The sequence below is a fragment of the Halichoerus grypus genome, chromosome 10 (assembly GCF_964656455.1).
Source record: "Halichoerus grypus chromosome 10, mHalGry1.hap1.1, whole genome shotgun sequence".
In the NCBI taxonomy this organism is placed as follows: Eukaryota; Metazoa; Chordata; class Mammalia; order Carnivora; family Phocidae; genus Halichoerus; species Halichoerus grypus.
Window position 1 is genome coordinate 22,253,335 of NC_135721.1, and position 17,329 is coordinate 22,270,663.

Here is a 17,329-nt window from a genome sequence, read left to right on the forward strand (position 1 = left end):
AGGTCTCCATTTTGGATGGTCCTGGGTGGGTCCTGTGACTGTGAAGGAGTCACTCCTCCTCTGAAAATACCGGGGTTGGACTAGAATAAGGATGAGCAAACAACAGCCAGCTGCCTGTTTTTATAAATAAAGTTTTATTGGAACCCAGCCACACCTGTTCATTTACATAACGTCTGGGGCTGCTATCACCACAAGGGCAGAGTCAGACTGTAGAGATAGAGTATATGGCCTACAAAACAGAAACTAATTATCATCTGGCCCTTTCCAGAAAAAGTTCGGTGATCCCCGGACTAGGTGATCTTTAGGGTTTCCAGATCCAACTTTCTATGACTTTTGAACTTGTAGCAGGCAGTTTTTTTGTAGCAAGAGTTCCCGAAGTAACTAATAAGGGGCTTAACTCTCTTCCCTCTAGTAGGGACGACACAAAGCATGCTTTGAGATTGTTGAAATCTACAGAGGATGGGGACTTATTCTGCTGTTTTTACAGTTTATTTTGCTACATGTCTGCCCTTGTGGTGATAGCAGCCCCAGACGATATGTAAATGAACAGGTGTGGCTGGGTTCCAATAAAACTTTATTTATAAAAACAGGCAGCTGGCTGTTGTTTGCTCATCCTTATTCTAGTCCAACCCTGGTATTTTCAGAGGAGGAGTGACTCCTTCACAGTCACAGGACTGTGACTGCTGGCTCTGGCATCCATGGTGTTCACCAGTTTTGGAAAAAGACACCCCAGCTGTGCAGGTCTGACTGCATTCAGTGGCATGGTTCAAGGTGGGACACCATTTGTACCCCCATGGAAGAGTACACCGATTTGTTGGCTTGATCACCATGGCCGTAAAAGGGAGCCAGACGCTGCTTTGAGGACCTGTGTGGCTGCCCGCCCACCCCACCCCTGTTCTATCTGTGTTTGTCCCTGTGTCTGAGCTATAGGATGGGGCAGGAATAGCCCCGAGTGCTGGGGTAGGTTGGTGGCTGCGGTCAGAAAAACAGAAATGGGTCCTTAAGATGCCTTAAAAAATTCGGAGACTAGGAAAGAACTAATCTCTTTCATCTTCTTCCCCCCTTAGCAAACCAAACAAGATTCTAATTTATAAACTTTGAGTCCTAGTGACATGCATCCCCTGTGCATGTTCCAGATGCATAAGAGAGAATCCAAAGTACAGAAATGAATGGTCCTCTTTTCAGGGCCACTCTGGTCTACAAAGAACTTTTGTACTAACTAGAAAGGGTGCCCCCTTGGGGTTGGTGCAGAGCAGAGTTCAACTAATAGCTTTGGGTATTTAAAAAAAAAAAGAGAAAGAAACCTGTCTGTTTGTGTGGGCACGTAGCGCTGGAGAACACACTGCTTAGCAAGGAGAGCAGGGGCGAACTTCGGGCCCCCACTTGCTCCCTTGGCTGATGCCTTTGTGCAGAGTAGAAGCTGTGCCCCCAGATGTATCAGCCACTTCTGATCCCTGGTGTCTTAGAAGTCTCTGGGGTCTTCTCCCAGGGGCCTTGCTGGCCGACAGCAGGCTCACGCTGCCTGGCCTTGGTTTCTGAGACCATGGCAGCCTGGGCTGGCCCCTGGCACGCCCGTTTTTACCTGGCCCCACCAGGGGGGCTGCCTGGCAAGGGTGTGGCTCGGTGTCTCAGGGCAGGAAAAGGGGCGCCTCACGGCCGGAAGCATGCACACTTGGTCCCCTCCCAGCAGGCACCATAGACCTTGATCTCCTCGAGGTGCTTAACGTGGAGAGCCCACGTCTTGGCTCCTCTTTGCCCACTTCCGACCTGAAACTGGCTCTCAGCTTCAGGAACGCACACGATTTTCCAGCGTTCTGTCTCAGAGGTCAGATGCGAGCAGCACAAAGCAATGTGTTTAAGAGGTCCAGAATAGACGAGCTCACAGTGGTGGGAGCTGACCTCGCTCCTGAGGCATTGGGTCACACGTCGCCTGGTGTGTGCAGTGACGCCATTCCGCCGGGACACCCCTCCTCTGCAGGACGTGTTGTCAGAGTGGTTTTCAGGAGGTGGTTATGAGCTCTCCATGGCTGAGATGGCTTTGTGGTCAGATACGATTTCCAGCTCTCAACTCACATTGGGAATTGGGTTTGGGCCAGCCGTGTGGGCAAATTTTGAAAGATTCCTAACCTACCCTTTTCATTCCGCATCGAGCCGCGGTTCCCAGCAGTTCGGGGGCTAGACGATTGGGAAGAAGGAGAAGCCGGGAGCCCACAGTAGCCCAGGACTTAATGTCTACTTCCGATCCCCTTTCTTGGTTCTGAAAGGCTACCGGGGACAAGAGGAAATGTAGTTTGTCATTGTTTTGAGCCCTTACAATGTGCAGAGCACTATGCTAAGGAACAGAGTCCCATGTCCAAGAGCACTTCTCTCTGTGCCCTAGAAAGATGCTGTCGGGAGGAAGAGGGTGGGATGTGGGCATCAGCGCTCCCGCACCCTGTGGGGAAGGGTAATGGCAGCCCAGGGAAGCTGGCACCGGGATATAACCCTATAGTTAGCTTGGGCCCAGAGGCCCAGGGTCTGAGAGAAAGAAAGCTTACACTTAGCAAATGTTTCTTTTTTTTTTTTTTTAAGATTTTATTTATTTATTTGACAGAGAGCACAAGTAGGCAGAGCGGCAGGCAGATACAGAGGGAGAGGGAGAAGCAGGCTCCCCACTGAGCAGGGAGCCCGATGCGGGGCTCGATCCCAGGACCCAGGGATCATGACCTGAGCCAAAGGCAGACGCTTAACCGAATGAGCCACCCAGTCACCCCTTCGCAAATGTTTCTGATTTTTAAAACTTACTACTTCAAATCACCAGGCTCCTGATGATGCCCCTCACTTTGCGCTGCAGATGCTATGGGCAGACGTGGGGTTGGGAACCGCTCTGAGCAGGGCCCTCCCAGTGGACCATGGGTAGGTACCAGAAGCGCGGCAGTGGAATGTGAGTGCCCCACACTCGTGCCCTTCCTGCACCAAGCCTGTGCAAGCACTGTGTTCATTTACTTATTCAGCAAATATTAAATGCCTCCTTGACGCTGGCCCTGTTTAGGCAGTTCTCCCGGGTATTCCAGACCCTCTCGTAAACAGGAGCGACTCCATCAGTGTTTGTTGAACTAAAGTGAAGCCGGAGTTAGTTGCTCAGAGTGTGTTCCTGCAGCCATGTGGTGGGAGTGGAGGGCGGGAGGAAAGGAAACCAACACAGTTTGAGTCCTTACCACGTGCGTCACACGGGTTCCTCATCACAACCACACGAGCTGAGTCCTACAGGAAATACATGGAGATTCAGGGTGGCTAAGCAGCCGCCCCAGTGACACACAGGTACTAAGTGACCCATCCATATTTGAATTCGGTTCTCTCTGACTCCCAGATCCACAGGTCGGGATGTTTGCTGGGTGCTCCCCTTGCCACAGGTTCTCTCTCTACTCTGTCGGATTTTTTTTCTCCCAAATATCCCCCAGATCAATAACTCAGGCCAAATCCTAGCCAAAAATGATCACTCCTGATTCTAGGCTAGAAAGTGGGAATCGTGTGAAAGCAAAGCAGGATGAGGTTGTATGACCACAAGCCGAGCCTCATGTTCACAAGGGAGCAGGTTTTAGGAAAACAACAGCCTTTGATGCATGCTCAAAATTCCTTCCATGGTGAGGCCCTGGGAGAAGAATCTCACCCAAACAATGTACTCTTGGCAAAGGGAGGGTGGGGGTCTTTTCAGGCATAAAGCTACCAGCAAGGACCCAGAAATCACTCAAGGGAGTTGTTGATTTCCCCAGGAGAGCTAGCTTTTGGAAATAAACGTAGCAAAGGATTTCATTTGCCTCCATCCTGAGGCCTCTCTTGCCTCTAACTCCTTAGAGAGGACAGGGGATCGTGGAACTCTTGTCCTTGTGTCAGTTCCCAGCTCAGCAACTCGTGCATCCTTTTCTTAAGTTTAATACCAAGTATTTATTCTGATAAAGAAGGGCTAAAAAAAGAACGAACAAAGTTATTATCTGGCTTGGTCTCCAAAAACCCGTCCCTGCAATTGACAGTTACTGCCTTGACTTACTAGATTCAGGAAAAAAGGATATTCATTTATTGTTCGTCAATCATTTGAGAGAAAATGAGAGTATTTCTGTGTCGCTGAGGTACAGCCCCCCAAAATGAACACAGAGGCCTCCAGTGTCTACACCAGAGTAGGTGGGGATTCTGAAGAGCTACGTTCAAAGCTGGGCAGACCCAGGGCTCCAGAGCCAGCAACAATAGGGAGCTCCTGCCCACAGTGCTCAGGAAGGCAGCCTGGCCTTGGGGCCCAGAGCGCATGGTGGAGGCTCAGCTGCCCCAACCATTCCGTTCACAAGGCCCCCTTAAACCTTGGCTGAATGTGAGCCACCACGCTCCTCTCAAGGGTGATCGCAGAAGCAGACAACATGTATACAAGAGACATCAACTTGCAACCCCAAGCAATTGAGGTAGGATGTTTTGTTCCAGAAGACACAAGTAGGACCCATGGGCGGGGGTTCCCAGGGGACAGATTTCAGTTTAGAATAAGGCAAAACATTATAACTAGTAGACATGCCTTTAAATAATGAGCTTTCCGTCATGAAAGGTATTCAGGCCGGGGCTAGAGGATCACCCCTCAGAAGTACTGTTAGGGCAAGTCCTGCCTTGAGCAGGATCCTGAGATCTCCACTGTGTCTCTGGTTGGTCCCAAATGAGTGGCTCCACATTTGGTGCTGTGGAGCTCAGAGGCAGGACAGATGCCATAGCTGGGGTTGACAGCAGCAGGCTTTGTGGAGGGCCTGATTGTACGCCAGGCCTCAGGAAGATGGGTAGATTTGGGTAGGAAGGGAGGCCCCCGACATGTTGCATGGTCCAGGAAGTTTCCCTTTACCTGCAGAGCAAACGAGCGCCTACTTAACTGGCTCCCAGAGTTGCAAAGGGGAATTAATTACTGTTTGTGATATACTTGAAGATTACCCGATGAAAGACCTTGTATAAATGCAAATTATTATTATTGTCATTAAAGATGCTAGACGTCTGGCCTGCCCGATAATGCCCTGGTGTAGCTCTGAGCAGAAAAGAAAGCCAACCCCAGGCAGAAAGGTTGCTCTGGTTGTTCCAGAGCAATCTGAGTAAGACAGAGCAGGTCAGGGAGGGCTTGGCCCATGACTATGAAAGTGAAGCCACCCAGCTCCTGACCAGAATTAGCACGCAGCTCTCTGCTCCAGGAGTCAAGTGTCAGTGTGCCTCCGAGGGCCGGGGCCCTGCTCAGATTCATTCCTTGATCCCTGCTGTATCCGGTGCCAAGACCCGAGCAGGAGCTAGCCATGAATGAGTGGTTGTCGGTTGTCTGCCGGTCTGAGGGATGGAAGGAAGACGGCCAGGATAGATGCTGGCCACCCAATCTTGGGGTCCTGCGTCAGATCTGGAGACAAAAGGGAGAGATCTAGAAACCTCAGATATGTGTAAGGTCTCCGATGATGCTTATTAAGGCTCTGGGAGAGCCCCTCTAGCGAAACACAGGGAGAACTTGTTTATTAATTACTGTTTCCACTTAAGACACTGTCTCTGGCTAAAGTGGTTGGATTGCTACCAAAGCAATAATAATAATAATAATAGTGGGTGATAGTGTATTAGACCTGGACGTGAACTCAGAAGCCATCCCTTCACTTGACAGAGGAGATGTTGGGGGCTCGGAGAGGCGAGATGGCCCATCCCTGGTCACGCAGCGAGTTAGAGGCCCAGCCGGGATCACACTTCAGGCCTCCCCATTCCCAGTCTACAGCTCAATTATGTCAAGATAATAATACCTCCCATCTTATAGCACTTTATAGATGTAGTACTCCTCAACAACCCTAGAGAGTTTTAAGATGCCAGACGACCTTAATGTGAAAGGACCTTCTGCCCTCTGCTCTTCTGGGGCTCATTATTTAGAGAACATTCATGATGCCCATCACGTGCATCTGGGTAGTTGGCACATGTCCTTCTTGTGCTGTCTTTGCCTTCTCGCAGATGTTCAGAGTAGGCCTCACTCTTCATTAGGGTGCCTAGGACTTCCAGGAACCAGAGGGACAAGCAAGAGGGGGGCCACGTTCCATCCCTTTGTACCTTGTTCTTGCAGTCACAATTCTACTGCAGAGCCACCTTATTCTGGTCCCCAGACGAGGGCCGAAGAGACCGGTCGACACCCCTGGACACATAAACCTGTAAGAGGGAGGGCCGTGTAGGGGTTTGCAAGCACAAATGTGGGTGTAACAGGCAGTAAGCAGCAGTAAGCAGCCCTCTAAATTCATTACTGGGCTGTGGGCAATTCCGGTTTTTATGGAGGAGACTGAAATATAGCTAAGCTGATGTTTGGGAGGAGAGGATCAGCACATCAAAGCATGGAGCAATCCCCAGGCGCACCCCCTCACTGAAGACAAGAGTCCCAGTGACTCAGCGTCCTGCAGCAGCCCCGAGGTGGAGCCATGGCCCCCCTATACATTACCAGCTCTCGTTCCTCTGCAAACCATGGCTATAGGGAAAGAATGTGTACTTCGGAGTCAAGCAGCTCTGGATTTATAAATAGCGTTGCCACCAATTACCTGTGTGATCTTAGAAAAGTTACTTGGCATCTCTGAATCGTAGATTTCTCATTGGCAAGGACAGATAACAAGGCCTACCCGGAGGTAGGCCCAGGAGAAGGAGTCAACATAAAATAATACAGATGGAAGCAAATGGCACGATGTCTAGCAGGAAGTAGGCCCCCCCTCCTGTATACTTAGAGCTTCCAGGGTTCTTGCAATCCATGGAAACACATTTATTTTATATCCTTATACAGTATTTATAACTTAAAAGTTTCATGCAAAACTATTTTGCCTTGCCACATGTGACATACTCTGATTTTATTTTGTTTCATTTTAATGCCAGTTGGGACCCACTAAATGGATTTTACAACCCGCTGCAACCATTATACCCATCATTGGAACCAGCCTGTTCGATACCATGTGTAGGTCTCATTTATCCCCATTGTATGTATGTTCTTCCTTTCCTTCCAGTCCTACCTTCCTGCCCTTGCTGTCTGTAACTGGCACGGGGGCCAGAACTAGCTGAGGACAGCATGGCAGGGCCCCAGGCTTGGTGCGGAGGGGAAGAGCCCTGCCAAACAGGTGCCGCTCCCGGCCCTCTGCGGTGCCTCAGCGGGACCGAGAGGACCCATAACGCCCTCCGCCTGCCAGAGTTCTGCCTCCCGCCGGCCTGCTGGAGAACTTCGCTGCTCTCCCAGCCCAGCGTAGCCCACCTGAAGTTTCTGCCAAGGCCACTGCAGCCCAGCAGGGAGGGTAGGCCTCAGGCATCCTCTCCCATTGAATAATTTCTTCTTTTGGAATCGCTGCTCTTCCATCTTTAAGCCCCAAGAGCCAGATGTCTGGGGATAGTATTTCAGCTGCCAGGCGGTGGGGGGATGAGAATGGAAAGAAGAGGGCCCATGGCCATCCTTGCTGCCCCTCCCCCTGTATGCAAGGGGGATCTATCTGTGAACACCCAGCTGTGGGGGTGAATACCCAGGGAGCAGGCAGGGGCCCAAGCTGCCAGGGAAGACATGAACTGCAGCCTCCAGATGCTGAGAGTCTAAGTGGGAGAACCCAAATTTAGGCAGATACTACTTTAAAGCCCCAGGGAGATTCTCTAGGGAGGACAGGGTTGTTTTATGCCCCAAAGAGTTGATTTCCTAAGCGTTTTCCCAGTCCTTTGGGGGTCTGGCCCTCTTCTGCGGAGGCTGATGCCTGGCTGAGCAGGAGCCTTGGGCAATGCCCACTGGAGTGTGACTTGGGTCCTGGAACCTGCACTTGGCACGGCCAGCTCAGCTGGGACCCTAAGCACTTCCTCTTTGAGGTCTATCCTTTGGTTTTTCCCCTTTCGCTGACTAAGAGAGGAGGGTATTCTGTGACCTTGGCAGTGACTCACGGCCATCAGACAGGCGATCAGCTTCTCCCCAGCGCAGGTGAGCGCAGGAGTAGCCCTTGCCCTGGCTGGGCCCGTGGAGGGATCTTGGCCCCTCCATTGGCATCCACTCAGCCATCTGCAGGAGCCAGGGCTCGGCCCCTGTTCGTGCAGCCCGGGGCAGAGCAAGCAGAAGACTGGCGGTGCCCACTGCCGAGGCATCTGCCAGCTGAGGCACGGTGGGCAGGTGCAGATCGGGAGACAAGACGAGCCCAGAGCTGTGGCTCTGCTCTGGGGTCCCAGGCAGCGCCACCTCCTTAGCACCCCACACCCACTGTCTGCCTTCCGCCTAGCCAGGTATACCCCATCATCTCAGCCCACCCCCCTACCAGGGGGCCCAGCCTTTCTCAGTAGCCACATGGGCACCCTCTCCTCCCAGCCTCTCATCAAGTAGGTTCAGGATGGAGATAGCATCAGGCTGAGAGGAATGAGATAGGGAGGACTGGCCCAGACTCTGCCCCTAGCTCCAGGGCCTCTGGTCAGCCTTGGGGCTGGCCTGCCTGCCTTCCTTCCTTTTTTCCTTCCTTCCTGCACCAAGTTGGCATTCGTTTGCCATGAGGCCCAAAGGAAGGTGAGCCCCACTGGGCACTAAGGATGAACCATCCCCAAATTCTGCCCTTGATTTGTGGAGACGATCTATGCTAACAGCTGTAATTATCATATGCTGTGTTAGAAAAACCACTAACTTCTCTGGCCCTCAGTTTTCCCTTGCCTGTAATGACTGAACTATATGACCTCTGAGATTTCCTTTTGTTCCAAAATTTTATAATTCTAAAGTACATCTTTGAGCCAAATGTCTACCTCCGTTTGAGAAATATCTATTGAGTCGCTATGTGTTGAGCCCTAGACGCAAAGCTGGGACGCAAAGATGGATGAGTGTGACCATGGGTCTGCCGTCAAGGAGTGTGTGGTGGCTGTGGTTGGGATATGACAGAGATGGAGCCCGGTGGAAGGCGGGGGCCCTGCAGCTGGGGGAGGCTCAGGAGCCCGTAAGGACTCCCTGTCCCTCCCTGTCACTTGGCCAGCTGATCTCTCCTGTTCTCCCCCGCCTTCTCATTACACTGCCCCCGGGGATGCCAAGGGGGCAGAGACACCTGCAGCCCCTGGGAGCAAGGCCTCGCCCCTGCAGTTGCAGAAGCTGGCTGCAAGCTGCTGTAGCCCAAAAGAACTGGCCAGGCTCCAGAGGGCCTCCTTGGAGAGCCCAGGAGAGAGAACCACTAGGTAATTTTGATCATTTTAGTAAGCATTTCAAAATACCCTATGATTTAGAAGGAGCCAGATTTCATCCCAATACTTTGATGTCTAGAAATGGTTCCCGGTTGGTTGCTTGTTGAAGTCCTTCTAAAACAGCATTTGATTTAATTCAACACATACTAGGACGATGGTCCCAGCCGTCGGCGGTCTTATAGGCGAGGAGCCCGAGCTGTACAAGACAGTGTCTAGACACCAATCTAAACATTCCAGACTCAAGGCAGACCGTGGCTGGGCCTGAGGTCGGAGGCCTGGTGTGCCCTGGAATCCAGCAGAGGGGCGATTGATTCCAGCTGAGGGTGAGGGCCGCTGCTTGAGGCTGTGAGCATGTGAGGCAACGTGCCCGGTCAGCTATCGGGCTTTTGCATCTCAGGCGTGCTGATTTTCTTGTTTGGCAAGTTAGGACCCCCTAAAAATGAACCAGGCGTGCTCAGGGGTTGGCACATTTAGGGCGGACTACGGGAACCAGTTACAGCCACTTGTTTGTTCCTGAAGCCCACACCAGGAGCCAGGCTGACGTCGCCTGGGGCCCAGCCACAAAATTAACTTCCATTGTGCCAGTCACTTGCCCACCAAGGCCCCCAGAGTGGGATGGGCAGTCTTCACAGGGGCCTTTGCAGGGTTTGGGGTGAAGGGCATTGGAGTAGAACCAGGTCTCTTGGTAGAGAAGAGGGGTGACTAAAATAGGGATGACCCCTGTGACATGAGTAACCCCAAATGAGTCTGTATTGACAGCGGCCGCCCGGGACAACGAGGACAAGGCAAGACCCAGAGAAATGATTAGCAGGACTTGTCTCACACTATTTACAGGACGGCTTTGATTTTCAGACCACAGTCGGTTTTCTTATGACTGATTAAAAGCATGTGCCAGTGGAAGTCACAGCTGCAGAAGAAAAGGGGAAAAAGAAATGAGCCTTAGATGTTTTGGAACTTGCCTCTATTTGCAAAAATGAATTCTGACTTGATTTATATTTCCTTGATTTACTGACAATGAGGGTCGTGGCCCTGAACTGCTTCTCCCGCCCCACCCCCACTCCACCACCGCTTTGGCCTGACCCCGGCAAACAGCACAGAGCTCATCTCATGATTGCCCAGAGAAAAGGATTTTTGAATTCCAGAAAGACTACTGCGTTCTGTTTCAGAAGAAGTTGATTGTTTAGGCTTTTGTAAAATAAAAAGTCCCAAGTGAGAGAGGCTAAAGGCAGCTAGGCCACAGGGGCTCCCTCCTCTGTGGCCGTGGGGGGGGAAGACACACTGCAGTGGCACTGAGATCAGGGTACCACTGGGCAGGTACCTTCCCTGAATTCACAAAGCTTCTGCTTTCTTGCCTGCGAATGGAGAGCCTGGCTTCCTGCCACACCCGACGTGCTGGGAGCGCCAGCCATGCTTAACCAGCTTCGCGTCGCTCCTTCCCTTTCTCCGGAGTCCCTAGCCTCTTTGGGCTTTATTTCCTGTTTTTGCTTTTATTTTCTTAAAGTTGTACCCATTCAGATGTTCAGATGTTGATCTCGTGGATCTCTCTTCTTTTGTAAAGATCCATTGAATAAATCCGGAACTACAGTTCCAGGGGGAAAACCCCGTGGATGAGCCTTTTTGGGCAAAGTTCCTAACTGCCTCCCCCTGAAATCCTCTGAGGATTTCCCTGATGGTCCCTGATGGAGACTCTTCAGGGTCTCCAAGCCCCTTCTGCAGAACACACTGATTGTTAACAACGTGTGATCGCGCCTCCCCGCGGTGGCAGGACAGAGGGACGGCTGAGGAGCCAACCTTCTGTCCCTGTTGTGAGCGGCCCAAAGTGCCACTAAACATCTTCTCAGAGCCCTGCAGGGTTCGTCGCTGACCCCGTCTTGCTGGTGAAAGAGCATCGAGGATGGTCACAGCCACCACCACCGCCTTCCCACGCTGCTGCCGCCTGGGCTTGCCGAGGGCCCTCACTTAACACAGGAAGAGCCGAGACGCAGAGAAGTTAAGTGGCTTGCTCAAGGTCACATGGATATCTTAGAAGCATAAGAGATTGTCTGTATAAATCTTCCTGTTACAGGTGAGGAAACTGAGTCCCAGTTCCAGAGGCCACAACAAGCCAAAGCCTGGACTAGAGCCCATGTCTTCTGTTCATGCTTCAGGACTCTTTCCACTTGACTCACTGACTCCCCCTTACGGTACATACTGCCCTGAACAGAAGATCTCTTGGGGGACCCAGCCCACTTTGATACCCCCATCCTGGGCAACCGGAGCCCCGGGATTCTTAAACATCCCTCTAGTTCCCAGCCGCCGCCCCCTCCCCGACCAAACCTTTGACCAGAGCCTGGCCCAGGGGCACGGCTTGGGCAGAAGACAGCAGAGGCTGCAGGTGCCCTTCAGCGCACGGTGCAGCCCTCGATGACCCAGCTGTGCCGCTAGCGGCTCTGGCCCGGATTTCAGGAGACGCACGGCCTCCTGACAAGTTATCCAAGAAGCCACGGTGGAAAGGATGAACTGAGGGCGGGACCCAAGGCCCACTTCTTCCACACAGGGGCTCCCTCTTCTGCAGCCACACATGCTGTAGCTGTTCCCACAGACTCACAGCCTCTGCCCTCAGACCCAGCTTGGGAACAGTTGACATCTATTGATCATCTATGAAGCCAGGCACCAGGCCAAGGCTGACTTGGACCATCTCATTTAATCCTCATGAGGATTACCCTTTGAGGCAATTTAAGGTTATTTTTCCCCTTTGATAGTTGAAGAAATTAAAGCTAAAGAGGTGAGTCACTTGCCCAAGTGATACAACCAATAAGGAGCAGTGCCGGGCCCAGAGCCCAGGTGTGGCAGGCTCCGGGGAGCACACCACACTCACCGCCTTGTCCTTCATGGCCCACAGCCGACAGGGCCTGCAAGATCACCAGGCTCAGCTCCCTGCTTGGTACATGAGGAATCTGATGCCTGGAGAGAGGAGAGATTTCCTGCTGAGCACCCCGTTCCCTGACTCCTGGTCGGAGGGGTCTGTCTACCTCGCTCCCTGCCGTGCCTGGGAGCTGACGCCTGGCCGAGAGCCACTCCGGCTCTGAATTCGTGGAAAACCTACCCAGCTTCGCTTTCGGCCTGGGGTCAGTTCTTGAAGTTTCATTCTTCTCACCTGAGACTCTGGGATTGGCCTGAGCTGTGATTTTATAACACCCGGAGCAGAGGGACTACAACCAGTGAAGACGGTCAGAACCTTATTTTGTCCTGAGGCATATTTAGCTCGAATTTGGTCTAAAAATAAATTCCCTTCCAGCGTGAGTAGATAGAATGATGAGTTTGACTGACTCAGGGCCTCTCTCCCCTTGGCTCGTCTTGGCCGTGGGCGGGAGGTGAGGAGACTGGCCCTCCCCGACCCGCCGCCCACCACACTTTAAAGCTTGCCATACATTCTGTCTTTGGGTCAAAGAGTTTTTTAAAAGGTGACAGATAACTAGTGCCTTTGGCAAGCTATACCCTGGGCAGGTCTCCGTTTTCTCTGATAAAGAGTGAAATAAATGAAAACAGTACATAAAGAAAAAATAAAGAAAAAAATCTGTAAATGGGTGGGAGCCCAGTGTCATTTTCCCCTTCGCCCTCCTCCCTCTCCCTGAAGCGACTTCGTGAGGAGCCCAGGGGAGAGCACTCCCTGACAACAGCTGGGAGCCTCATGCCTCTCAGCAGCCCTTCTCCGCGCTGCTTCCCCTTGGCGGCACGCGGCTCGCCATGGCAGGGAAAGCCCAGGGCAGAACGGGAAACTTCAGAACTTTCTGAAGAAGGAGAGAGCTTACTCTAAAGCAGGTTCCCTCTTGCCAAGACCTTTTGGTCTGAGGAGCTGGTACTGTTGCAGCCCCTACCCCAGAACTTTCTAAGGAAAAACCGAGCTGATCAGAGATTTGCTTCAGGAGCCGCGCAACTCTGGGCCTGAGCGCGGAGAGCGCGGAGGTGGGGGGGGTGCTCCCCGCCCTGGTGCGCACCTGCTCAGGTGCCTGTTTCGGGGCCAGCTCGTACCTTGGGGAGGGGACACCGCCCTGCCCAGGGGTGCCGGGGTCGGCCACACTGCACAGGATACTTGAAGCAGCAGAGCAAATGCAGTGGACGTTGGCAGCCGCCTGTCCGTCGCTGACCCTCGAGGACGGGCCACCAGGCTCCCCTCTGGCGAACGCATGCGTGTCACTGGGTGAACAGCCGCAGATGGAACATGGGGGAGGAATGAGTGGCCCGCACTTGTGGGCGGTGGCAGGGAGCTGGCAGGGTCCCTTCCCACACGGTCCCGTGCAGGCGTCCCGTCAGGGTGGGCTCATCACCCCTGCTCACGGGGGAAGCACAGCTCAGGGCTTCCCTTGCCCGCCCAGCCTCGCTCCAGGGCTGTGGCCCTTAGAGCCTCGTCGAGGTCCCTCCGGGCCATAAGGACTGACAGAAAAGGGCTTTGAGCTCAGAGACGGCCACGGTTTGGCTGGCTCAGGACCGCGTCAAACAGGATGTGGATGGGAGAGGGTGCTTTATCTTCCTTTCTAACTGTTGGCATAATTTGAAGTTTGAGACTGGACTGTTTCTTCTTTTTCAGTACCTAAATACCACATTTGTTCACTCTCTGAGGCCACTCTCTCTCACTTTAAGCAGCATGTCATGAACATGCCTTAACTCTTCTTGCAAACCGGCGGCCATCAGTAGGTACGTTAATGATAGCCACTTAGGTCTCACTGAGTGCTGTCCGTGGGCTGGCCTGTGGGGTCCCTGCTTCCTAGGGCCCACCGTGCAGCCTGGCAAGTACCACATATGTGCATGTGACAAACGCTCCGGGAGAAGCACAGAGATTGTCTATAGGCAGGGAGAGAACCTCTTGGTCACCAGGGAAGACTTGATAGGAGCCAGAGCATTTGGCCTGAGCATGAGATGGAAAATGGCATGTGTGAAGAAGAGTGGGTGGCCAGATTGGAGTGGGGGGCTTGCATCCTGGACCATGCATGGGCATCGGGGGTTCTGTGACATCCCCTCATTGCTGTGGGGGGGACTTACCTGCAGTTTTTCTGGGAGAGGATCCTTAGCTCTCTTAGCTTTTCAAGGGAGGGGTGCATGAGCCTAAAAATGTAATGGAAGGGCAAAAACAATAGTTTTGACATGTTGGAGCCAGATAGTGAAAATCATTGAGTGCCAGGCTGCACGTCTCGGGTGCATGCAGGGTCTTGGTCGGGGTAGTGACAGAGGCCCACACGTGAAGAAAATGTATTTAGTTGCAACAGACAGGTGAAGTCGGCCTGTGTCCAGAGGAGAACCAGCCTTCTGCAGCAGTTCTGTTGAAGGGTAACAAGGCCAGGAGCCAGGGGGTGTCACAAAGGGTAGAGGGACATTGTGGGGGAAGAGAAAGAACCTTCAGGATGAATTCACCACAGGGCTTTAGGGAGAGGTGGAAACAGGGTTCTGGTACAGAAACACAAATGGGCCAAAGCACATTCAAAGACAATATTGAGGAGCCCTTCATTTGGAGCACACTGGTTTAAACTACAGAGACATCCAGGTCACAGAGTCCCACAGGTGGCTGGAATGTGGGATGGAAATTCAGGGGAGAAATGAGGGCCGGAGGCCCAGATGGGGCGGTTCTGTGCTAAGGGGGCTGAGCCTGAGAACAGCGCCACGCATGAGGGGCATGGAGGGCAAGACAGGAGGGTTCCAGAGAGAGAGTTCATCGGGGGCACAGCAAGGAGAAGGGAGGTAGACCCAGGATGTGGAATGTCACCTGGGGAGGACGGCTCCCTGAGAGAGGAGTCAGCATGTAAATGCTGCCCAGAGCCCGCGGAGGCCAGGGCTATGAAAGCCAGAAGAAGGTGTGACATGTGGAAGAGGTTTCGGTTGACTTGGTGTTGGGGCAGCGGGCAGGCAGTCAGGTACCATGTAACTGCACAGTGGGACCCCAGGGCCTGTGGGGTACTTACCCCGGCACTGAAGGAGCCCTGTTTGGGGCCTTTGTGGTACTGGTGATGACCGGGCCTCTTGGTGGCCCTTCCTGGTTCATGTCACAGTCCTGAGTGAGCCACTCTAGATAAGTGAGGTGTGACTACTCTGGCCTCGTGTGAGTCCAGTGCAGGGGAGAGAGAAGTAGGTGACAAGCCGGGGTGACCAGGGGCAAGGGGTGCCCACCCTGCCCCTCCACTTTCTACCTCACCTGCTGTCTTCCTGCAGAGCTTTGAGTTCCCAGCTCACGACAGGCCGCCCGCTGCCCCCAGTCCCCCCTGCCGTGTTTCTTGCCTAGAACACCCATAATGCCTACTCCTCCTCCACCTTCCTTGGTCTCGCCAGCCCAGCGCCTCGAGGTTCCTCCATACGTGTCCTTACCGCCTTGATTGGTGTTACCAATGTATTTGCCTCCTCCTCTGAACTGGGATCTCCCGCCTGGCAGGGGCCCCATCCAGGTCCCCTGGCAGCCCCTGGCACCTCATACCGTGCCTGGCAGAGCAGGCCCGTGTAGAATGTGGAGCCCATCTCTACAGAATCAAATCTGGGTGCCAGAAAGGCCCGATGGTCTGCCCCAGATCACGTCACCCGTCCGTGACTGGCCAAGGAAGCTTCTCTTGATACCCAGCCTGGCTTTCTATCCAGTAGCCCAAGCTACACATATGTTTGGAAATAAATGGAGACCATGGAACACTTAGAAATCCTTTTTATTAGACCCTCTTTGTCTGTATGAAGTCAAGGATCCAACTGAGTGGAGAGTACAGCTCTCTTTATATTTCAGGTCAAGAAACGACGAGGTGGCTGGCTTGGCCACTCTCTGGCTTGTCTCGGGGGTCAGGCCCTTGTCTTTGGCCTGGGAGAGGCAGAGGGAGCCCGAGTACTGACATCTAATAGGACCTGGCAGCCTGGAAGGTCTACATACAGGCCCTTGAAAGATCTGTGCACGATAGCACAGAAGTGAACTGCTTGGAAAAATCCAGAGGGTTTTGCATCAGCAGGGAAGGGGAATCCAACCCAAGATGCATGAACAATAAATAACAACTGTTCTGAGTTAGGTTGAAAGCTCTGAGTTGCACTTTTTTTCAAGTTGTTTGTGCTAACCGCAATTTTTTTCTCCCCCTCTTTCCCACCAGGGCTTATTTCAAAACCTTTGTCCCTCAGTTCCAGGAGGCAGCGTTTGCCAATGGAAAGCTCTAGGAAACACCAGTCTTGAGAGGTGGCCAGCCAGACTGCTGTGTCCACATGCGGGTCAGCACATATGGCCGCTTCCTGGAAGCCGCTTGGAACGCCTTCACGGTAGCGTTCTGCACACACAGCAGCTTTGCACGCCCCGCCTGGAGCCTAGACTGAAGCGGGCTGGCGCGAACCTGGATCCTCGAGCCCCCACGGCTGGTCGCTCCCTCTTTGTTTCCTTCGGTATACTTCTTAGTTGGAAGAAATAAAATCAAATTCTGACACAGTATTTTTCCAGGGAAAGTAAGATATCACAGATGCACACACCCTTATTCCAGGAAAGCCTTTGTCTCTGAGACCGGGTTTAAGTCTTAAGATGAAACCCCCCTTTGCTTTTATTTTTCCCTGAAACTCGTGTCGTGTGTGTATGTGTGTGTGTGTGTGTGTGTGTGTGTGTGTGTGTGTGTTTTACTCCCCAGCATTTCCCACTTGGGGCGGCTCTCCATTGGAAAAGGCGCTGCCTGAACGAACCTGACCATCCTGCATGGTTTCAGCCACCCAGCCTGCCGGCCCCCGGCCAGTGCTCAGGAGCACGTGGGATCCAGCACCCCCCACAGCTCCCCATGTGTGCGCCGTATGCACGGAGGCAGTCATTAAGTTTGCTGAATGGGCCAGTGAATCCGTCCTTCCCTCCCTCACGTCACTCAGCCCTCGCTAGGCTGATGGGAGCGCTCTTTGGGCTTCTGCAGCCCTGAGCACATCATACCTGGAAGACAGAGGTTGGGTCTTGTGGGCCGTCACTGGCGTATCTGTGACATCCGGGCTCAGGCCTCTCTGCCACCATCCAGAAACAGAGCAGGGGCAGACACCCTGAGGAAGTTCCGCTTGTCCTGTATTTACGGATTGTCAGAGCCAGACGGGGTCTGAGAACTCCCCTCGTTTTTACCCCCGGCCCTCTCCCCTGCTGCTCCCTTACGTGTACAGAGAGAAGTAAGGCCCCAGAGCTACAGAAACTCTCCCGGCAAACTGGGAGCAG

General features: G+C 53.0%; 1 protein-coding gene across 1 annotated transcript in view; it reads left to right on the plus strand.

The window, feature by feature from the left end:
- BABAM2 (BRISC and BRCA1 A complex member 2) overlaps positions 1-16,582 on the plus strand; it is a 392,539-nt gene extending 375,957 nt beyond the window's left edge. The window contains exon 12 of the mRNA XM_036090220.2: positions 16,254-16,582. Within this exon, the coding sequence (XP_035946113.1) occupies positions 16,254-16,317 (64 nt within the window). The 3' untranslated portion in view covers positions 16,318-16,582. The remainder of the gene's footprint in view (positions 1-16,253) is intronic.
- The last annotated feature ends 747 nt before the right edge of the window (positions 16,583-17,329 follow it).